Consider the following 17,366-nt stretch of genomic DNA (forward strand, 5'->3'; position numbering starts at 1 on the left):
TCCGATAGGAGGCGCACCAGACTACAGACCCTCAGTTTCCCTAGGAAAGCTCGTCTTGGGCGCAGTTCCACCTGTACCGACCGGGTGCCCTTAGGGCTTCATCCCTCAGTCTCCCAGCAGGGGGCGCCTGGCCCACCACCCTCTTCCCTTCTGCTGCTAGATCCCTGCTTCGGCACTGAGAGCCCCCAAGGCAGTTGTCCCACAGTCCGCCTTCAGGTCACGCCCGGGGCCATATCCTGCCCTCTCTCTCCTGCAGGTGCCTCCCGCCTCCCGCAGCCCTCCGTTCTCCCCCAGGAGGTGCCCCTGTTGCAGGTCCGTCCTAGCCTTGCCCTAGGCGCCTAGGCTGTAGTCCTACCCCCCGCCCTCTCCCCAGCCCGGGCCCCGGAGCTCCCCGGGCGGCCGGCTGAGTGACGGGCGGCCGGTGATTATGCGGAGGGGGGAGCGGGGTGCGCCGCGGGCGGCAGCGCTGACCCTTCACATTTCCGATCCGCCGGGACCCTCATCCATCCGAAGCTGCTCTTTGTCTGGCCGCCTAATTGCCGGCGGACAGGATGGATGGCGGGACCGACAGCCGCGGAATCCCTAATAAAGGCCGCGGCCGCCGGGGAGGGAGCGCGGAAAGGAGGGGGAGCAAGAAGGAAGGGATGGAAGGAGGTGGGAGGAAGCACCGGGCCGCGGCCGCCGACTCAGAGCCACTGCGCGCGGCGCACGCTGTAGCCAGGCCTGCCTAGGGTGCAGGACTAGGAGTCCCGGGTGGACCCGGGTCCTGGCGCGGTGGATATGGGGCTTGTTAAATTTCCTGCTTGGAGAAGAGGAAAGAGCCGTGAGCAGACAGAACATCCCAAGGCCGACCCCGCTTAGCCTTGCCCTCGAGGCTTGGAGCTCAGGCGCTCGCTGCCTCCTGGGCTCTGGGCTCTCGCCAGCTGGCGCCCCTCCCTCGGCCCCCCGCACACCCCCTCCTTTGCTCACCTGTCGGTCTCCCAGCGCGGATCCAATATCCCCGCGGAGAAATGAGGGGTCTGACAGCTGTCTGTGCGGCCGCTCGCCACATTTCATTAACTCGAGGCTGGAGCGGGCGGATGGTGGGGGTGGGGGGGAGCAAAAGGAGGCGGAGAGGGAGGCCAGGGCGAGGAGACGCCCCTGGCCAGGGGTCAAGGGCTGCGGAAGTAAGTCAGCAGCGCGATCTTGCCCAACAAACACCTTGGAAACAGGCTCTGCCCCGTCCACGCGGGAACCAGGAACCTACCCTCAGTCCAGTGGGCGCTAGCGCGGCCCTTTGAACCCGAGGCTGCCCCGAGCAGCAGTGCCGGCAGGAGTGGCAGCCCTAGGCCCGGTGGCATATTGGCTCTGTCCCTCTGCGGTGAAGGTCTGCCGACCCTCCGCGCAATGCGGCAAAGTGTGAGACTGTTTTCCTCCCGATGGTGGGAGAAGGAGAGCGGCCCTCAGCACTACTCCCCTGACTGGGCCAGTTTTCCTCCCTTTAGCCTCTTGAAAACAATTTTTCCTCAGATTCGTTTTGTTTCCTTCTCCATCCCTATTCTCTGCCCACTTCTCTTATTTTGAACAGCTGCTCTCCCAAGCTAACTTCCTCGACCCACCGTTAGCCAAAAATGGAGCATCTGTTTGGTGTCAGGTCCCCCAGGGCAGGAGTGGAGGATGCCCTGCCCTCTTGGCCTCACACACATAGATCTCCTCTGAGACCTGTTCAGATCTCGCTCCTCTCTCCCCCTTGCACTGTCTCCATCTCCATGTCTCTTCCCTGGGGCACTGAGATCAGAACTCTAGTTCCAGGCCTGCTACTTACAGGGTGATACAGAACAAGCCATTTCTACTTTCTGGGCCATTCCCCCTTCTGTAAAAATGGAGATAATATATCCACCTCTTATGGGGTGCTGTGAGGATGCAGTAAGAACCTGTATATAAAAGCCCTCAAATACAGCAAATACTCAGTTATATGGTTACCATTTCCGTGTTATCCCCTGTCCTCTCAGGCAGGCAAAGTTCCTTCCTCGTCATACCAGGGGCTTGGTACGAGGCAACCCAGACTGTTTCCAGTTCTGTGTCCTCTTACATGTGGGAGCTGGAAGCCAACATGTGTGTGAGGGGTTGGGGACCACACTATTAATTACCCCAAAAAGTGAGGAAAGAGAGAGTGCAAGCAAACAAAAGTGCTTTCTTAGATCTTAATGTGACACCAGCCCACTGGTTTCTCTCCTCTTACAAATGAGAAAACTGAGGCTTGTGGAGGTTCCCCAGCTAGTGACAGGGACAGGCCATAGTGCTAGCATCTTTCCTCCCATCAGCCCTCTATTGTTCATCTCCTCACTCCTCTTCTTCCCTTGAGGGGGTCTGGGTCAGTAACAAGGAGTGTGGGAGAAGGAACAAAAAGAGAGAACCTTCAAGGAGCCAGGACCTTTCCACTAGACTTCATAAAATTTTAACACAAAAACTTCCTCAGAGTAGAAAGCCTATATCCCATGCAAATCATATGCTAATAACATGCTAATCCAAAGTCTGGTCCTCAGAACTCTGATGCACACCTGGCTGTAAGCTCTGGGGGAAATTCTTGGGAGACCCCTGGGTTCCAGGACAAGACAGACGAGAGATGTGCTCCATTTAGGCTCAGGTTATGGAGTCAGGATTCATTTCAGGACTGGAAAGGAGTCAAGTGCATAATTTGGGATTAGGGTCAGGGTTAGTGCAGAGTCAAGGAGGTTAAGGTAGGATTCAGCTTGGGATGTGCTTTTATTTTACTTATTTATTTTTAGGTAAGCTCCATGCCCAAAGTGGGGCGGGAGCTTGAACTCACAACCCCAAGATCAAGAGTCACATGCTCCTCCAACAGAGCCAGCAGGGCACCCCTAGGCTGTGCTTGTAAAGAGGGGAGAACAGGGAACTCTTTAAAGGCCTCCTTTCCCTTTCCTTTCCCCCATCAGACTCGTCCCCACCTATACCGCTCTTGGCCACATTCTGTACCACACCCTTCTCTGCCTACTTCCCATTCCCATCCACACCACCTCCCTGGGGCCTCCCAGTTTGGCTGCCTGGGGAGCTCTGGATAAATCGTCCCAGACCCCAGCTTGGGCCTCAGCATTTCCTCTTGAGCCCAGACACTTGGCTTCTGGCCCCAGGAGCAATGGCTGGCCTTGACCCTACCCAGGTCCCTCATCGGCCCGAATGTGACAGCTGCAGGGGAAGCAATAAGGACCTGGTGAGCTGGCAGCTTCATTCCAGAGCGTGGGGAAAGAGCAACAGAACATGAATAAATTCATGGAGCTGGCCCCTCAGCTCCCTGTGAGCCAAGCCTGCTCCCCCCACCACACAGACCCGCTGCCGCCTGCAGCCCTGCTGGTCACCGCAGCTCACAGCCTGGGCTGGGGACAGGAGAAGGGACGCTCCAGAGAGAAGAGGGCTGGGACCTGAAAGGGGCTGAGGTGAGGGGCTCAAAAAGAGGGCCTCGGTGAGTAGGAGAGTGGGGTGGGGAATGGGGCTGAGCAGTGAAGGCCTCTGGTCAGCGGAGGGAGGGCAGGGGAGGGGTGTGGAGGAAGGAGAAGGGTGGCAGGATCTGAGACCATGGGGCTTGAGGACCGAGCAGGGTAGGCTAGCGTGAGCACCGGCCTGCTCTCTCTTCTCTGATCCATCCATCATCCAGCCTGGGGGAGCAGTTCCAGAATTAGACATGCACGGGGCCGACATGGCCCTCAGCCCCCCGAGGAAGACAAATGGCGACAAAGACCTTGAATAAAATTTGTATTTATGGTTGGAGGAGGCGGCCCCTCCCCCACTGACTGCCAATCCTTTCTCTCCCAACCCTTTCAAGCATGAGGGGCCTCCCTCCACACTGGCCGGAGCCTCAGCAACCTCTTTCTTCCTGCACTGCTATGGGCTGGGAGGTTCAGGAAAGGGGTACAGAAAACAAGATGAGGTGAATCACTTTCCACCCAATAACCATGCCTTGGTATGCCCTGTGCCCTCCATTTTGCACAACTTATTCCTGTGTATTACAGCCCTGGCTTATCCTAGTCAATTAGACGTCCTTTGCAGCTGTCCACCTCCACGGTCTCCAAACATCGCCACTTTTGCCGGTCCCGGAGCTCCTTTTCCAAACCTCTGGCCCTGGGGTCCCTTGTAGGCAAGAAATTTCCTCCGGAGGTGCCAGACCCTAAGGAAAGACGGAGCCACAAGCTTTTTTCCTGGACCCTGACCCCACACAGAGAGGGATCTATCAAAGCTTGTGTCCCCTCTTGGTTGCTCGGAATGACAGAAACAGTCACCTCTCACAGGAGGTTGCCCAGCATTTAATCTGCATTTTAGTTGTGTTAATTTGCATAACCAACTTCAAATCCCTCCCTCCAACATTTACTATGTGGGATCCAACTTCTTTGGGTTTCCATCTAACCACAGATTTTTGGGAAGGGGAAGGAGGCTGAGATGCTGCAGCTGGACAAGATCTGAGACTGGGGGCAGGGGTGGTGCGGAGCTGGGCAGGGGAGGCCCAGTGAGAGACTAGAGCTGCTTTATGACTCCTTCTCCCCAGTAGATTCTCTACTCTTCAGTCCTAAGATAGGAGACATGGCATTCATGGGGCCCCACATTTAGGGGCTAAGAGGAAACCAAGTAAAAAAACCTCCCTTCAAACAGTGTATGCCCCCCCCCCCACGGGGCCACACACACACAAAGACAACACAAAATCCACAATCCCACTCACCCAGAAACACATAAGGCCAGGGTACCATGGCCTGGTCCACACTTGCCAGCACACTGTCACATCGCACAGACCTGGAGCCTACCACTCTGTTGGAAGAACCGCCCCGCCCCCGCATCTTCCCCACAGTTGATATGTCACATTGGAGTCCGAACACGGACCTGGGTGTCTCTCTGCAGCGCGCCATTTACATTTCTCTCTCGATCTGTCAACCTGTCTCCGCTCTTGTCTCTCTCTCTCTCTGTCTCTGTCTCTCCCTCACCCGCTTTGGGCCTGTCACTTAGTCTCTTTTCGAAGCTTTGTCTCTGTCTCTGCGTCTCTATCTGGCTTTCTGTCTCTTTGATTTCTCTGTCGTTTCTTCTCTGCTTTCCTGTCGGTTTCCTGCTCACTCCTCAAGCCTGATCTGTTTTTCCCTCTCGTTCCTTCACCCTCTTCGCTGCTCTGTGCCTCCCAACATTGAGGGTCGAGGGTAGGGGTGGCTGGAAATTTGCCTTTTCCAGGTCAGGCCAACATGTACTTGTTGAAGGTTTTACCATGTGTTATTGGGTCACGGCACTGAGGGTCGTGGGGTGGCGAATTTCAACCTCTTATCACCCTTCCTTTTTGTGGGCCTTTCTTTGGAGGGGGTGGTTTTTTAGCTCTGGAATCCACCTCTGTCTGTCTTCTGTGTGTGTATGTCGACCCCTTTTTATCCCATATCTATTTCTGGCTTCCTCCGGACTCTGGGAATACCAAACTCAGGGTGGGGTGAAAGTAAGGATAGGGTGGGGGCAGTGAATTCCTGCAGAATCGGCTCAGAACAGGCAGGAACCGAGAAGCTGGGGGGGTGGGGGGACGCGGGTGGGGGCCTCTGCCTGCCCCGCCCCCGCGCTTCCCACTCTGGGCGCCAGGGGTCGCTCCGCCCCGGGCCGCTTATAGAGGCTCCCGCCGCGCAGCGGCTCACACCACCCGCACTGCCGCCCCGGGAGGGAGGGGAGGAAGGTTAGGGACGCAGAGAGGGAGAGCTCCAGCTGGAGAGAAACGCGGGTCCAGGGCTCTAGCAGGGGCTGGGGCCGCGGCTGGGGTAGAAAGGTGCGTCAGTGCTCGCCAAGAGCCAGAGCGCAAACCTACGAGGAGGTCGAGTCCGGCGGGCGCCACCCGCAGCGCCGAGCCCGGGACGTCCAGAGCGCGGAGAGTAGTCCCTGGCTCCGGCCAGGAGCGATCCGTCTGGGTAGCCGGGGACCTAGGCGCCGCCATCCTTGAGAAAACAGCTGTCCGGAGAGCAGGCATCCTAGATCTGTAAGAAACCGGCCGTCCGAGAAGCCGTTGATTTCAGGCGCCCGGGAACGTTAGGCTGAAAGGGAGGGTAATAGAGAACCACGGGTTTTGAACCGTCTGGAGCCCCCTGGCCCAACCCACGGGGGGGACCTCCGCCTTGACGGAAGGTTTGGGGAACGGCACCGCTGAGGCGGGAGCCCGCAGGGCCGGGGGGGCCGGGCGCAGCCGTCGGGGGGGTCCCGACCCAGGCCCGAGCCCGGCCACCGCCTCGGGGGCCGGCGGAGAGCCCCGGGCCTCCGCCGCCATTGCGCCCAAGAGTGAGGAGGATCTGCTGGCCCTGGCCGCGTCGCGGCTGAGCCGCCGCAAGCGGGTGGCAGGCGCGGCCGTCGGGGTGGCCATGGTGCTGCTGCTGCTGGTGGCCATTCCGCTGCTGGTGCACAGCTCCCGCGGGCCAGCTCACTATGAGATGCTGGGTCGCTGCCGCATGGTATGCGACCCACACGGGCCGCGAGGCCCTGGACCCGACGGCGCTCCCGCCTCTGTGCCCCCCTTCCCTCCGGGCGCCAAGGGAGAGGTGGGCCGGCGCGGGAAGGCAGGTCTGCGAGGGCCCCCGGGCCCCCCAGGCCCCAGAGGGCCTCCAGGAGAGCCGGGCAGGCCAGGTCCACCCGGTCCTCCCGGCCCAGGCCCTGGCGGGGTGGCGCCCCCTGCAGGCTACGTGCCTCGCATCGCCTTCTACGCGGGTCTGCGGCGGCCACACGAAGGTTACGAGGTGTTGCGCTTCGACGACGTGGTCACCAATGTGGGGAACGCTTACGAGGCGGCCAGCGGCAAGTTCACCTGCCCCATGCCAGGTGTCTACTTCTTCGCTTACCATGTACTCATGCGCGGCGGTGACGGCACCAGCATGTGGGCCGACCTGATGAAGAATGGACAGGTGAGGTGCCCCTCCCCCACCCAGGTCCAGAGCAGACCCGGCAGCTTTCTAAATCTCCCTGCACTCATTCCACCTGAGGGCTGCATACAAACCCTTCACCCAACAGCGTCACTGAGTCCAGAAACGCCAGGCTGCCAAGAACTTACAAATTGTTTCATTTAGCCGAAGAGGAATTGGGGCCAGAGAAAGGAAATGACCTGCCCAGGGTCTCACAGAGCATTAGGAATGGTGCCAGACTCGGAACTTAGGACTCAAAGCTTAATGTCTCTGCAGCTGCTATCCTCACTCTCCAACTACAGGCAACCCTACACCAAAACTTCTTTGGTGTCTCATCCTGCCAGTTAGCGTCTGTTCTCGCCCTGTCTTGGGCCACTCTCTCTTCTGAGGCAGCCTTTCTGGCTTTTGGGTTTCCCCACCTCAGGATGGGTGAATTACCTGGAGTCTGGCTCTTTTGAATTAGCATGGAATCCAGGTCTCTGGCAATGGGCGGTGGGCAGCTGTTCTTGTTTTGGCCATTCAGCTTGTATTTTCGAGTAAAAGGCAAAAAAGAAAGACGACACTCACCCAGGGCCTCAGACCATTCTAGAGCTGGCCTTACCCTTGGCTAATACTGAGTCAGTAGGCAGAGGTGGAAATCATGTGGCAGTTCACCGGCCAGCTGGGCAGCATGATGAAAGGGATTTGGACGGGGAAAGAGGCAAAGAACAGATAAAGCAGAATCTTTGGACCCTGGGCTGGTTCTGTAGGCCCCACATCTTCCCTGGCAACCTCTGGCCTCCAGGTTCTGCTGCTCCTGCCCCTGTGGTCAGAGTTGGAGTCACTGCCACCTTGACTTGGGAGAATAGCTCCAAGGACTCAGCGGGAGGACTGGGACATGCAGAGAGGGAAGGAGAGGCTGTGGAGTGGGGGTTGGGCAAGGCACCTGGGCCCCACAAGCCGCAGGGGGTAAGACTGGGGCTAAGCGGTGACCTCTGAATGCCCCATGCGTCAGATGTGGACCATGGCACATCAGGCCTGCTGGTCCTGGATGTCTGGAGCCCGGTCCTGCTCCAGCTGCAGCACCCTGCTGCTCCAGGACTAGTAGGCATTGCACTGGGGTCTTCTCCCAGCAGGGCTGCCCCAGGGACCCAAGGAAAGAGAGACTGTATGTGTGCCTGCATGGGAGTGACAGCCGTTTGTGTGTAAGGGAGTGAGTGTGTGTGTGTAATGCGAGTGTCTGTGGGTCCAGGGTGGGAGAATGGATCAGTGTCTATCTGCATGGGGCCTTGAGTAGGTGTGTGTGGTCTCTGCAGGTTATCTGTGAGCAGGAGGAGGGGGCGATTGTCTATCTAGAATGTGCCGGTTTCAGAGGGGGGTGGGGGCCGCGCGGCTCCCACTCTGTATTCCGTGGCGCGGGCGCTGCGGCCCTGGGGACGGTAAATAGTGATTAGAATAATGATGAATAATTAATGAGTTAATAACCAGCTCCCGCGGGACACGAAGAGGGGGGCTGGGGAAGGGGCTGGCGGCCCTAGGCGACCAGCAGCGAGGCCAGAGGGAAGAAGAGGTTACCTGTTGGGGCGGAAGGCGACCCCCATGACCTAGCGCCAGTGGGCGCCAGAAGGGGTAAGGGCACCCAGAGGCGAAAACGCATCATTGCACCTTCCCACGGCTCGCACCCTCGCTCCCAGGCTACAGACGCACCTGTACCCTATCACTGAGGGAAGGGAAAGATACTTCAGGAGGCCAGAGCGGGTTCATAATCTTAGCAATTACCCTACAGGCTAATTTTATTGTTTGAATGCTAATAATAGCAACCCCTATAGAGCGTTTTCTAGGTGCAAAGCGCTGTTCTAACTCACTTCTTATGTACTAACTCACTTAATCCTATTATGAAATCCCATCTTCTAGTTCAAATTGAGGGCCAGAGAAGGCGTGAAACTTGTGGAGTCGCTCAGCTGGGGAGTGGCAGTGCCTGAGAAGCTCAGCGGTCTCCCGCGCGCTCCCTCTCCTCCTCAGCCCCTGCAGCCCGTTTCCCTCGCCCCGCCTTCGCGGGCCCAGTGCACCTACTCCGCCCAAAGCTTCTCGACACCCGGGCTCCGCACAGGGGCTGAGCGGCGTGTTGTGTTCTTTCCCCACCAGGTCCGGGCCAGCGCCATCGCTCAGGACGCCGACCAGAACTATGACTACGCCAGCAACAGTGTCATCCTGCACCTGGATGTGGGTGACGAAGTCTTCATCAAGCTGGACGGCGGGAAGGTGCACGGCGGTAACACCAACAAGTACAGCACCTTCTCCGGCTTCATCATCTACCCGGACTGAGCAGGGCCCCATCCCCCGCGCCCCCGCTCGCCCTTCGCCTCCGCTCCCCTCTTCACCCACCTCCAGCCGACCCCACCCAACGTGCCACCCCTTCCTTTGAGAGCCTGGCGGTGGGGCGGACCCTCCCGCTCCCGAGGCAGCCTTGCTGGGTGGACTCTCCACGATCCCGGGGATGGGGATCGAAGTGGCTGGGGAGAGGAGGAGGTCGTGCTGAGGAGGAGCAGAGCGGCTCCGGAAGGGCCCCCCTGGGGTCAGAGTGCGTGCCTGTGAAAGCGGAGGTCCAGACCATCTCTACTGCGGGGGGCTGGGGGACAGCTTTACCATCCGGAGCTGCAAGCAGAAAGGAAGCCCTGGCATTCGAGGGAGGCCCTCTGCGGCAGGGGTGGAAAGCAGAAACAGGAGCCCATCCAGGTGGGAGGAGAGGAAACGTTTGGCTGGCGCTTGTCCCCTGTCACAACTTTCTCTCCATCCTCTCCTCCCTTCATCTCCATTTTCAGGCTCCAGGCTCCGGCCTAGCAGCCTTCCTGCGAACTGGAGGAACCAGTGAATTCTTTCCTAGCATTTATAACTCATTCTGTACAGTCCCCATTTCCCGCCCATCCTGCCTAGGCCCTGGGGCTACAGCTGCTGTTGCCTTGCCCAATAAAGTGAAGTTGGAGAATGTGTGTGCTTCTTAACTTAGTGCCCAGAGTGGGGGAGAATGGCTGACCCTTTCCCTCACTGCTGTCAAGGACTCTGGTCCTACCACTCTCTGCCAGAGGCAAAGGTTTACTTATTCCTGGCAAGTCCTGTCTCTGGGGGAAGAGAGGAGGAGAGTAGCCCAGGGCTTCTACTCTGATATGGAAAGGGAGGCATATAAGCTTCCGGAGAGCTTTGAGGCCTCCTACTGTAGGGAGACACCAGCCAGAATGACACTAACAAGGGGGGGTTCCAGAGATATGGGTCTGGTGCTTCTGCTTTTTGCCTGATGCAGGAGGAGCTGTAAGAAGAGGAGCTCTAGGGCAGGAAGGAGCTGCTGATGGCTCCCGAGCGGGGCACTGATCTCAAAAAGCAAGAAAAGCAGGTCCGGAAAGGTCCAGATTTGCACTCCTACAACTTGCGCAGGGGCGGAGGTTGGCGGGAGTGGGATGCCTCTTTAGGACTGCTTCTAGGTGAGGGAGCCTGGGGAATCCAGAGAGCCCAGGGCCCGCCTCTAAGCTGGAGGACACTGCCACCGTGTGGGCAACTGGAGAACAACAGCTGTAGCTGGCCTAGATGGGCCCAGTGGGAAACAGACACTCCGAAGACAATTAAGAAACTTTATTGAAGAATAAAGGGTATGGGCTCCCAGTCTCACGGGGTGGACAATAAATAAGGGCTAAAAGGGGCAAGGAGCAAGGCAGGGCAGGAGGTGGATGCACCATGACAGAGAGTCCTATGGGGCAGCAGAACCAACTGGAATAAAACACTGGGGAGAGAGAAGGCTGTCACAGCCCAGCAGCCATCCTTGAACCGTAGCCAACCCTTCCCCATGGCCCTCCCCAAAGGAGCAGAGGCTGGCCCCCCGCCCCCACTCTCTCCCCAGCACCCACACCACCCGATTTTCCAGGCGTGCTGTGCAGGCAAAGCCTGGCTGTGGTTGGGGGGCTCACCAGGGCATCCTGCCATTCAAGTAATGTGGCCACAGGGTTGGTGCAGACCCGGGCGGGTCCTGAGGGTGGGGCTCGGCTGGTGTAGAAGGCACATTCGTCATCCAGGCGGGCCTCATGGAAGCAGTGGATGGCGGTCAGACACGCTTTAAGGCGCTGCCTCAGGGCCAGGGTTCGAGGGGCAAGACTGCTGGGACCTAAGGGCAAGAGCCAAAGAGACTTCAGTGCAGGCTCTGAGTCCTCTTTTCCCACCATCTAAAGCCCTTTCCCACTACCTGCACACCCCCCCCCCCCCCGCCACCAGGGGCCAAGCCAACTAGGAGCACAGAGATTGAGGGGCAACTCCTCCCTTCCTTCCCAAGGAGTGCTAGGCTAGGCTAGGGGAGCTGGAGGAAAGCATGGGACCACCCAGTGCAAGGTAGGGGCCTGCCTCCAGTGAGAGATGAGGACCTCCTTTGTTCAGAAACCCTTCTGACCAACTCCTTACCTGCCTGGCCTGTTGGGGATCTCAGAGACTGGAGTGAGTGAATAGGGGGGCTGGCACAAAGTGGGTGTTGGGAGGAGAAGATGAGGGTGGTGGTCTCTGGAGCCCACTGACTGCGGCAGGGCTGTGGGCTGGACTCCGGACTTCTCGGTTCCGGGAAGCAGGCCTCGGATGCCCCAGGCTCTATCCTAGGGGAGGGCTCTAGGAGTCCAGTGTGCCTTTGGGAGTCAGCCTGCAGGTGTCCGGGCTCTACTGGAGGGCAGGGCTCTGATACCACAGGCTGTTCCTGGACAGAGGGTTCTGGTATCCCAGGTTCCCTGCTATGGCTGGACTCTGGGGACCCTGGCTCTGCTGCAAGGCAGGGCTGAGCTGCCTCCGGCTTTGCTCCTGGGCAGGGCTGCGCTTCCCCACACTCCTCTGGAACATAAGGCTCTGGTAGCCCAGGGTGCTGGAACAGTCCGGGAAGGTGTAAGGCCCCTGAATTCTGCTCTGGGGCATTCCGGGTTCTAGAAATCTCAGCCAGAAGGGGCTGAAGTTCAACCATTTCCAGAGAGGAACCTCCATTAAGGGAGGCACACTTGCCCCCAGCCAGCCCTTCCACCTCTTGTCGCAACAACTCCTGCAGGATACTGATGCGCTGTGGGGAGGAGAAGAGCCCTCAGGGAGATGTCAAGGTGTGGGTAAAAGTCTCCACCCACACTGTCCTGTTCGCATCCTCTGTCGCTGCCAGGCAGGCGTCAGGCCCACATGCACACCCACCTGCATCTTCAGCTCCTGGAGCGTGGCGGGTGTACTAGGGTCAGAAGCTGCCACAGGGGGTTTCCCAGGCCCCTCCTGCACCCTTGTACAACTCTCCTGGTCAAATAACCGGACTGCAATCTGCTCCTGGCACAGGGAAGGAGAGGGGCTATGTGAGGAAGCCGGTCTGGGGCAGGAAGGAGATCAGTCTGCCTGCGTCCCCACCCCACACCCCATACCAGGAAGGGCTCAGGTTAGTCAGGAAGCCCTAAACTGAGAGCAGGAGGACAGCCGAGGAGCACAGAGTGTTGGAGAGTTGGTAGCTTCTCGGGGGAGTCTGCCTGCCTCAGACTGCTGGGATCCCAGCACGGAAAGCCTTCAGATACATACCCAGGGCAGGGCAGGCTCTTCAGGGCATGACTGAGGGGAGAGGCCGGTCAAACCCTGGGCCTGGGACAGAAGGGGGACATTGTAACTCTCCCTGTTCCCATGCATTCCCTTCCTCCCCCGCCCTGGCCTAGGTCAGCTACCTCCCCTGCTCCCTCTTACCTTCTGAACCCTGGGGGCTGCTTGGATGGGTGTGAACTGGGTTTTGGGACGAATGGCAAGGCGCCGCAAAATCGAATAGGAGGGCTGGGGAGAGAGGAGGATGGCTGAGCAGGAGCAAGAGCTCGACCTGGCAGGGATCCCAGCCAGAATGTTCTCCCCTTGCCCAGCAAGCCCCCCACCCTCTGGAGTGGTGGATACAAACTGGAGCTGAGGGGCCAGGAGAAGGTATGCGCTGAGCCCGTCCAAAGGGTGATGGGTGGGTGATGGACGGTGGCACCACTCGGCCAGGGGAGGATGTCAGGTGGGAGGCACTGTTGTCCTGTGGGGAGGAACAAGGTGGAAGAGTGATCGCTCCCCCTCTGCATTCCCATGTCTCCTCATTCCAGCAGCCAGTGGGATTCTTTTAAGAACTAATCAAATCCTGTCTCTCCCTTGTTCATCGCCCCGCCCCATGGCTTTCCACTCATTCCAAGGAAAAGCCGAGGCTTCACTCTGATTTCTAAATCCTTACCCAATCTGATCTTGCCATCACCCTAACCTCACTTCCTGTTGCCCTCCTTATTCTGCTTCAGCCTGGCTGGATCCTCAAACTCCTTTCTGCTGATCCTCAAACACACAAGGCACATTCCGCTTCAGGGCCTTTGCATCTACAGTTCAACTGGCCTGGAACATTCTTCCCCCAGATATCTGCATGGTTCACTTCCCCATCTCCTTTTGGTTTTCACTGAAATGTCATCTTCTCAATTAATTTCCCTGACCAATCTATATGAAATTGTTATACCCCCTCCCCTACTTCCACACCCCCTTCAGTGTCTACTTTGTTTTCACTCATCACCACCTGACAGGCTATATATTTTACTCTTTTTTTTTTTTTTTTGGTCTCCTCTTTCTAGAATGTGAACTTATTTGCTACTGTGTATCCAGAACCTAGAGTACTGCTTGGCACATAATAAGTGGTCAACAAACACTTGTGGAGTCAATGAATGTCAGATCTGCCTTGCTCTCAGCACTGATCTGCTGTGTGACACAAATATATGCCAACCTGTGACCTCTCAGCCCCAGGCTCCAGACAGCTAGTAAGCAGAGACTAGACCTACTCTGGAGAAGCCTTGGGCCGGTGGGGCAAACAGACTCAATTTACATCCCGACCCCCTCCCACAAATCCTCAGTGCTGGCCAATGCCAGAGAATTCCTCCCAAACATCTCCCCTTCTCCCCCCATCCCAGAAGGATCTCATCTCACCCTGGTGTGGCTTATTTCTCTTAATGGTACCCGCTGGGCCAGACCTAGGGGGCCCCCTCCTCCTTCATCTGAGCGAGTAACAACTTCATGTTCTCCTTCAGGGAGAGAGGGAGCTAGGAGGAGACAGGAAGTTTGCTGTAGTGCTGGCAAACACACCAACGGCCGGCATAGGGTTTTGGAACCTCCAAAGAGGGTAAGTCAGCTTGACAGCCCCCACTGTACCATCAGTGGGACCCGCCTAGCAGCCCCTTGGAGCCCAGCAACATCTCAGTAATCACTTACTAATCTAAACACCCCAAGTAGGCTAGGGGTGTGATGGTGGCTCTTAGTGCTGAGGACAGAACAGTGAGTGGAAGGTAAATCTTAAAGGAAGTGGCAGAGAAAGGGTTGAAGTGGAGACCACCTCTTTGACACAAGTTTAACTGGGTAACCTCTGGCCTATTATTAAGGTCCCTTCCTTGGTGGCTCCTCCTGATGTGGCCTTCCCCTCGAGCCCCCTCCCCACCCACTGAGCTTTCTCCAACTTAGGCAGCCCATCTGCCCCTCTTTTCTCCCCGTGGCCAGACACACTCACCAGGTGGGACTGGGGTCTCCAGGAGTAATCCTGAGGTCTGGCTCACTGAAGTCCTGACGACAATAAGGACAGCAGCTAGCAGTCACTGAGTATCAAGTGTGAGCTGGGCACTTTGCTAAGTGCTTTACAAACGTCAACTCATTTAAGTCTTTGCCCAACAACCTCTAATGATACAAATGTTACCCTCATTTGACAGATTACCCAAGTCCCATTTATTGCCATAGTCTATGCTCTAGCCAATAAACAAAACAGACAGCATTTCTCATTTCTTTCCTTCTTCCCCCCACAACCTGAAAAAAACTGATGTCATACGGAGGCCTGGCTGTGGAGGCCTGAACCCTCTTCTAAGGATTCAGCCTGGGGAGTCACAGGTTTCCCCCTTCCCCTCCTCGGCTGCTGGGAAGTCTTAAAGCTACAGGAAGTCTCTAGCTCCGAGGGACCCCTGTATCAGACATTGGATCATTCTTTTCCAAATGATGCTCTCCTCACCGGCTGCCGCCACCTGTCACTCTTCTTAGCTCCTGGAAACTGGGGTGAGCAGAGGGGTGAAAGGAAGGTCCTGAAGGTGGAATCTAACCCATGGGAGCAAAAGAAAAGAGCAGAGTCAGATGTGGGCCCTAAACCTTCAGGCCTCACCACCAGCCCCACCAGCCTCCACAACCGCTCTGGCTTTTCAGGAAGTATCTTCCCTCCTCAGGGCCAGCTTGGTCCCAGGGAGGAGCTCACAGAAGAACTGAGGATCCCAGCCCCTCAAGAGCACTCACCAGGGCCTCTAGCCTCTGAGAACACAAGGTCCGGCCACGGGGTCCTGGTCCCTCCAGCCTCGAGAAGCAGGAAGCCCTGGCAGGGTCCAGTCGGTGGGCAGGGGTTCTAGGGGCTAAATATGCAGAGGCACGGGCACCCTGACACCACAAATGAGGCCATCAGCACGGACTCAGGACTCCCTCCTCCGTCCACACCAGCCTGATTTCCTCATATCCTGTCGCATTACCTGGCCCCTACGGGTGGTGCCTCCCTGGCTCCCTCGAATCAGGACTCTCTGAGCCAGACTGGGCTGGCGCCCCAGGCGACAGCTTTTCACCCCCTCACCTGACAGGATGGTGGCCAGGGCTGCGGGGTCAGCCACAAACTCTACAGTCCCTGGAGCCTCTGCAAGAGAAGAGGAGAAGGTGAGAAGAGGAGGAAGGCTGAGGGGACCCGGGGCTGCTACGTAGTCACCCTGAGGTGCAAGAGTGAGCTAGAGACTCATATTATTAAACTCGGCTCACAGAAGTTCATAGGACTTTACTTTATTTTTTTATTTTTTTTTAAAAGATTTTATTTATTTATTTGACAGAGATCACAAGTAGGCAGAGAGGCAGGCAGAGAGAGAAGGAAGCAGGCTCCCCACTGAGCAGAGAACCTGATTCAGGGCTCCATCCCAGGACTCTGGGATCATGACCTGAGCCGAAAGCAGAGGCTTTAATCCACTGAGCCACCCAGGCACCCTGAACTTTAAGTAAGACACTGTTCCAGGTACTGGGGCTCAGAGATGAATGAGAAAGCCCCCAGCCTCAAGAAGTTACCATCACACTCTAGAGAGGTGACAGGCTCAAGTCAAAGTATGACACGCTATAAAAGAAGAACTACAAAGTATTAGCACACATGGCAATTGATTGTGACTGAGGGAGCTGGAAAAGGCTTTAGAAGAGGGAGGGGCGGCTTCTGGGAGTACAGAGATGTCCAGGAGCAGGGTTCAAGACTCTGCTTACAGTATGCAGGAGACCAGGGTAGTGGAAAGCTCCCAAGCAGACTGCACCAACCCCATTCCCCCATGCCCTCGTAAGGAGACTGTGTTTTTCAAACCTCCAGCAGGTACCTGTCTGGGGAGGGTGCCTAGGCCCCGCATTTTGTCCCCCAGGGCTAGGCCTCAGTTCCTCCAAGGGGTTCCGGAGCTGAGTGCTCCCCACCGATCTCTCTGATTTCTCTGTTTGATGTGTGACTTTCGGCCTGGGGCCTGCTGAGTCGAGGTTGGGCTTCTGGACCAATCTCTGGGGGAGGGGAAGACAAAAAGCTGGGGCTCAGCTCTGGGGTGCATTGGTGGTATGTTATGTCTCCTTGCAGGTACTATCTTCACCCACCAGGCCCCTCTTACCTTTGGATCTTGGTTCTCCTGGTCCAGGGCGCAGGGTTTGACTGTGGGGAGAGGCGGGCGTCTCTGAGAGCGTACGGGAATCTTGCTAGGAGTAGGAGATACACCCCTGAGGACAGGATCCTTCCTACCCTGGAAGGTGGTCATGACTGCTACAGCTGAGATGGGAAGAAAAGCAGGACCTGTGATCAAAGGTCAGCCAGTTCGGAGCACCAGTTCTGACATTCCTGAAGCTCCCACCTCTGCCCAAACCCATGTGCCCAGAAGATCTGATGCTTCCAAGGCCGCTCCAGGAAGCCGCTCCCTCCAGGCACTCCGATCCTACTCTCTCGCTCCAGGACCCCGAGCGGCCTCTCCTCCCTATGAGCCCCGCAGCCCCCCAGTCCGTCCAAGATTTCCACGCCGCACCTTCCTCGGAACCACTCTGGCTCACCCCACACTGGATTCGCTTTTTCTTGACTGGCTTCAGCTGCAGCTACTTCCCCAGTTTGTAAAATACGCCGAGCGCCTGATTGGCTCGTCTGCGCTCCCGCGGAGGCGCGTGACACCTGGCTGAGCAGTCCAATCCACAGGCTTCGGAGGCGGGGCCAGAAGGCGGGGCTAGTTGTCGAGCCGCTTTCTGGCCAGGAAAAAACTGACCCGACTCAGCTAGCCAATCCGAGAGCGGAGCGCGGGGTGGGAGGCGGGAAAAAGAGAAAGGAGGCGGGCATTCGGTGGCCGGGGAAGGCGTGGCGCTCCGAGTCCTTCCCACAACGGGCGCTCCCTACTCTCGCGAGGTCTGGAGATTGCAAGGAGAAGGATCGTTCTCGCGGCTTTGCGGGGA

At 57.5% G+C, this 17,366-nt stretch overlaps 2 protein-coding genes across 4 annotated transcripts; one reads left to right on the forward strand and one right to left on the reverse strand.

The window, feature by feature from the left end:
• Window positions 1-5,668: 5,668 nt before the first annotated feature.
• Window positions 5,669-9,847, forward strand: C1QL4 (complement C1q like 4). The gene is made up of 2 exons (XM_059183584.1): window positions 5,669-6,896; window positions 9,018-9,847. The coding sequence occupies exons 1-2, from the start codon at window positions 6,360-6,362 to the stop codon at window positions 9,195-9,197; spliced, it is 717 nt and encodes a 238-aa protein (XP_059039567.1). The 5' UTR covers window positions 5,669-6,359; the 3' UTR covers window positions 9,198-9,847.
• A 634-nt stretch (window positions 9,848-10,481) lies between these two features.
• Window positions 10,482-17,085, reverse strand: TROAP (trophinin associated protein). Of its 3 annotated transcripts, none has more exons than XM_059185456.1 (15): window positions 16,952-17,085; window positions 16,547-16,701; window positions 16,271-16,442; window positions 15,404-15,561; window positions 15,177-15,314; window positions 14,902-14,984; window positions 14,413-14,465; window positions 13,839-13,951; window positions 12,799-12,915; window positions 12,597-12,680; window positions 12,438-12,497; window positions 12,069-12,194; window positions 11,313-11,946; window positions 10,829-11,022; window positions 10,482-10,644 (listed from the first exon to the last, which is right to left on the reverse strand). In XM_059185456.1, the coding sequence occupies exons 2-15, from the start codon at window positions 16,688-16,690 to the stop codon at window positions 10,612-10,614; spliced, it is 2,109 nt and encodes a 702-aa protein (XP_059041439.1). In that variant the 5' UTR covers window positions 16,691-16,701; window positions 16,952-17,085; the 3' UTR covers window positions 10,482-10,611. The 3 variants fall into 3 exon arrangements, with proteins under 3 accessions (XP_059041439.1, XP_059041440.1, XP_059041438.1); XM_059185457.1 differs by having other exon boundaries at window positions 16,977-17,056; XM_059185455.1 differs by having other exon boundaries at window positions 16,547-16,725; window positions 16,952-17,042.
• Between the last annotated feature and the right edge of the window lie 281 nt (window positions 17,086-17,366).

This window comes from Mustela lutreola, chromosome 8 (genome assembly GCF_030435805.1).
Source record: "Mustela lutreola isolate mMusLut2 chromosome 8, mMusLut2.pri, whole genome shotgun sequence".
Classification (NCBI taxonomy): Eukaryota; Metazoa; Chordata; class Mammalia; order Carnivora; family Mustelidae; genus Mustela; species Mustela lutreola.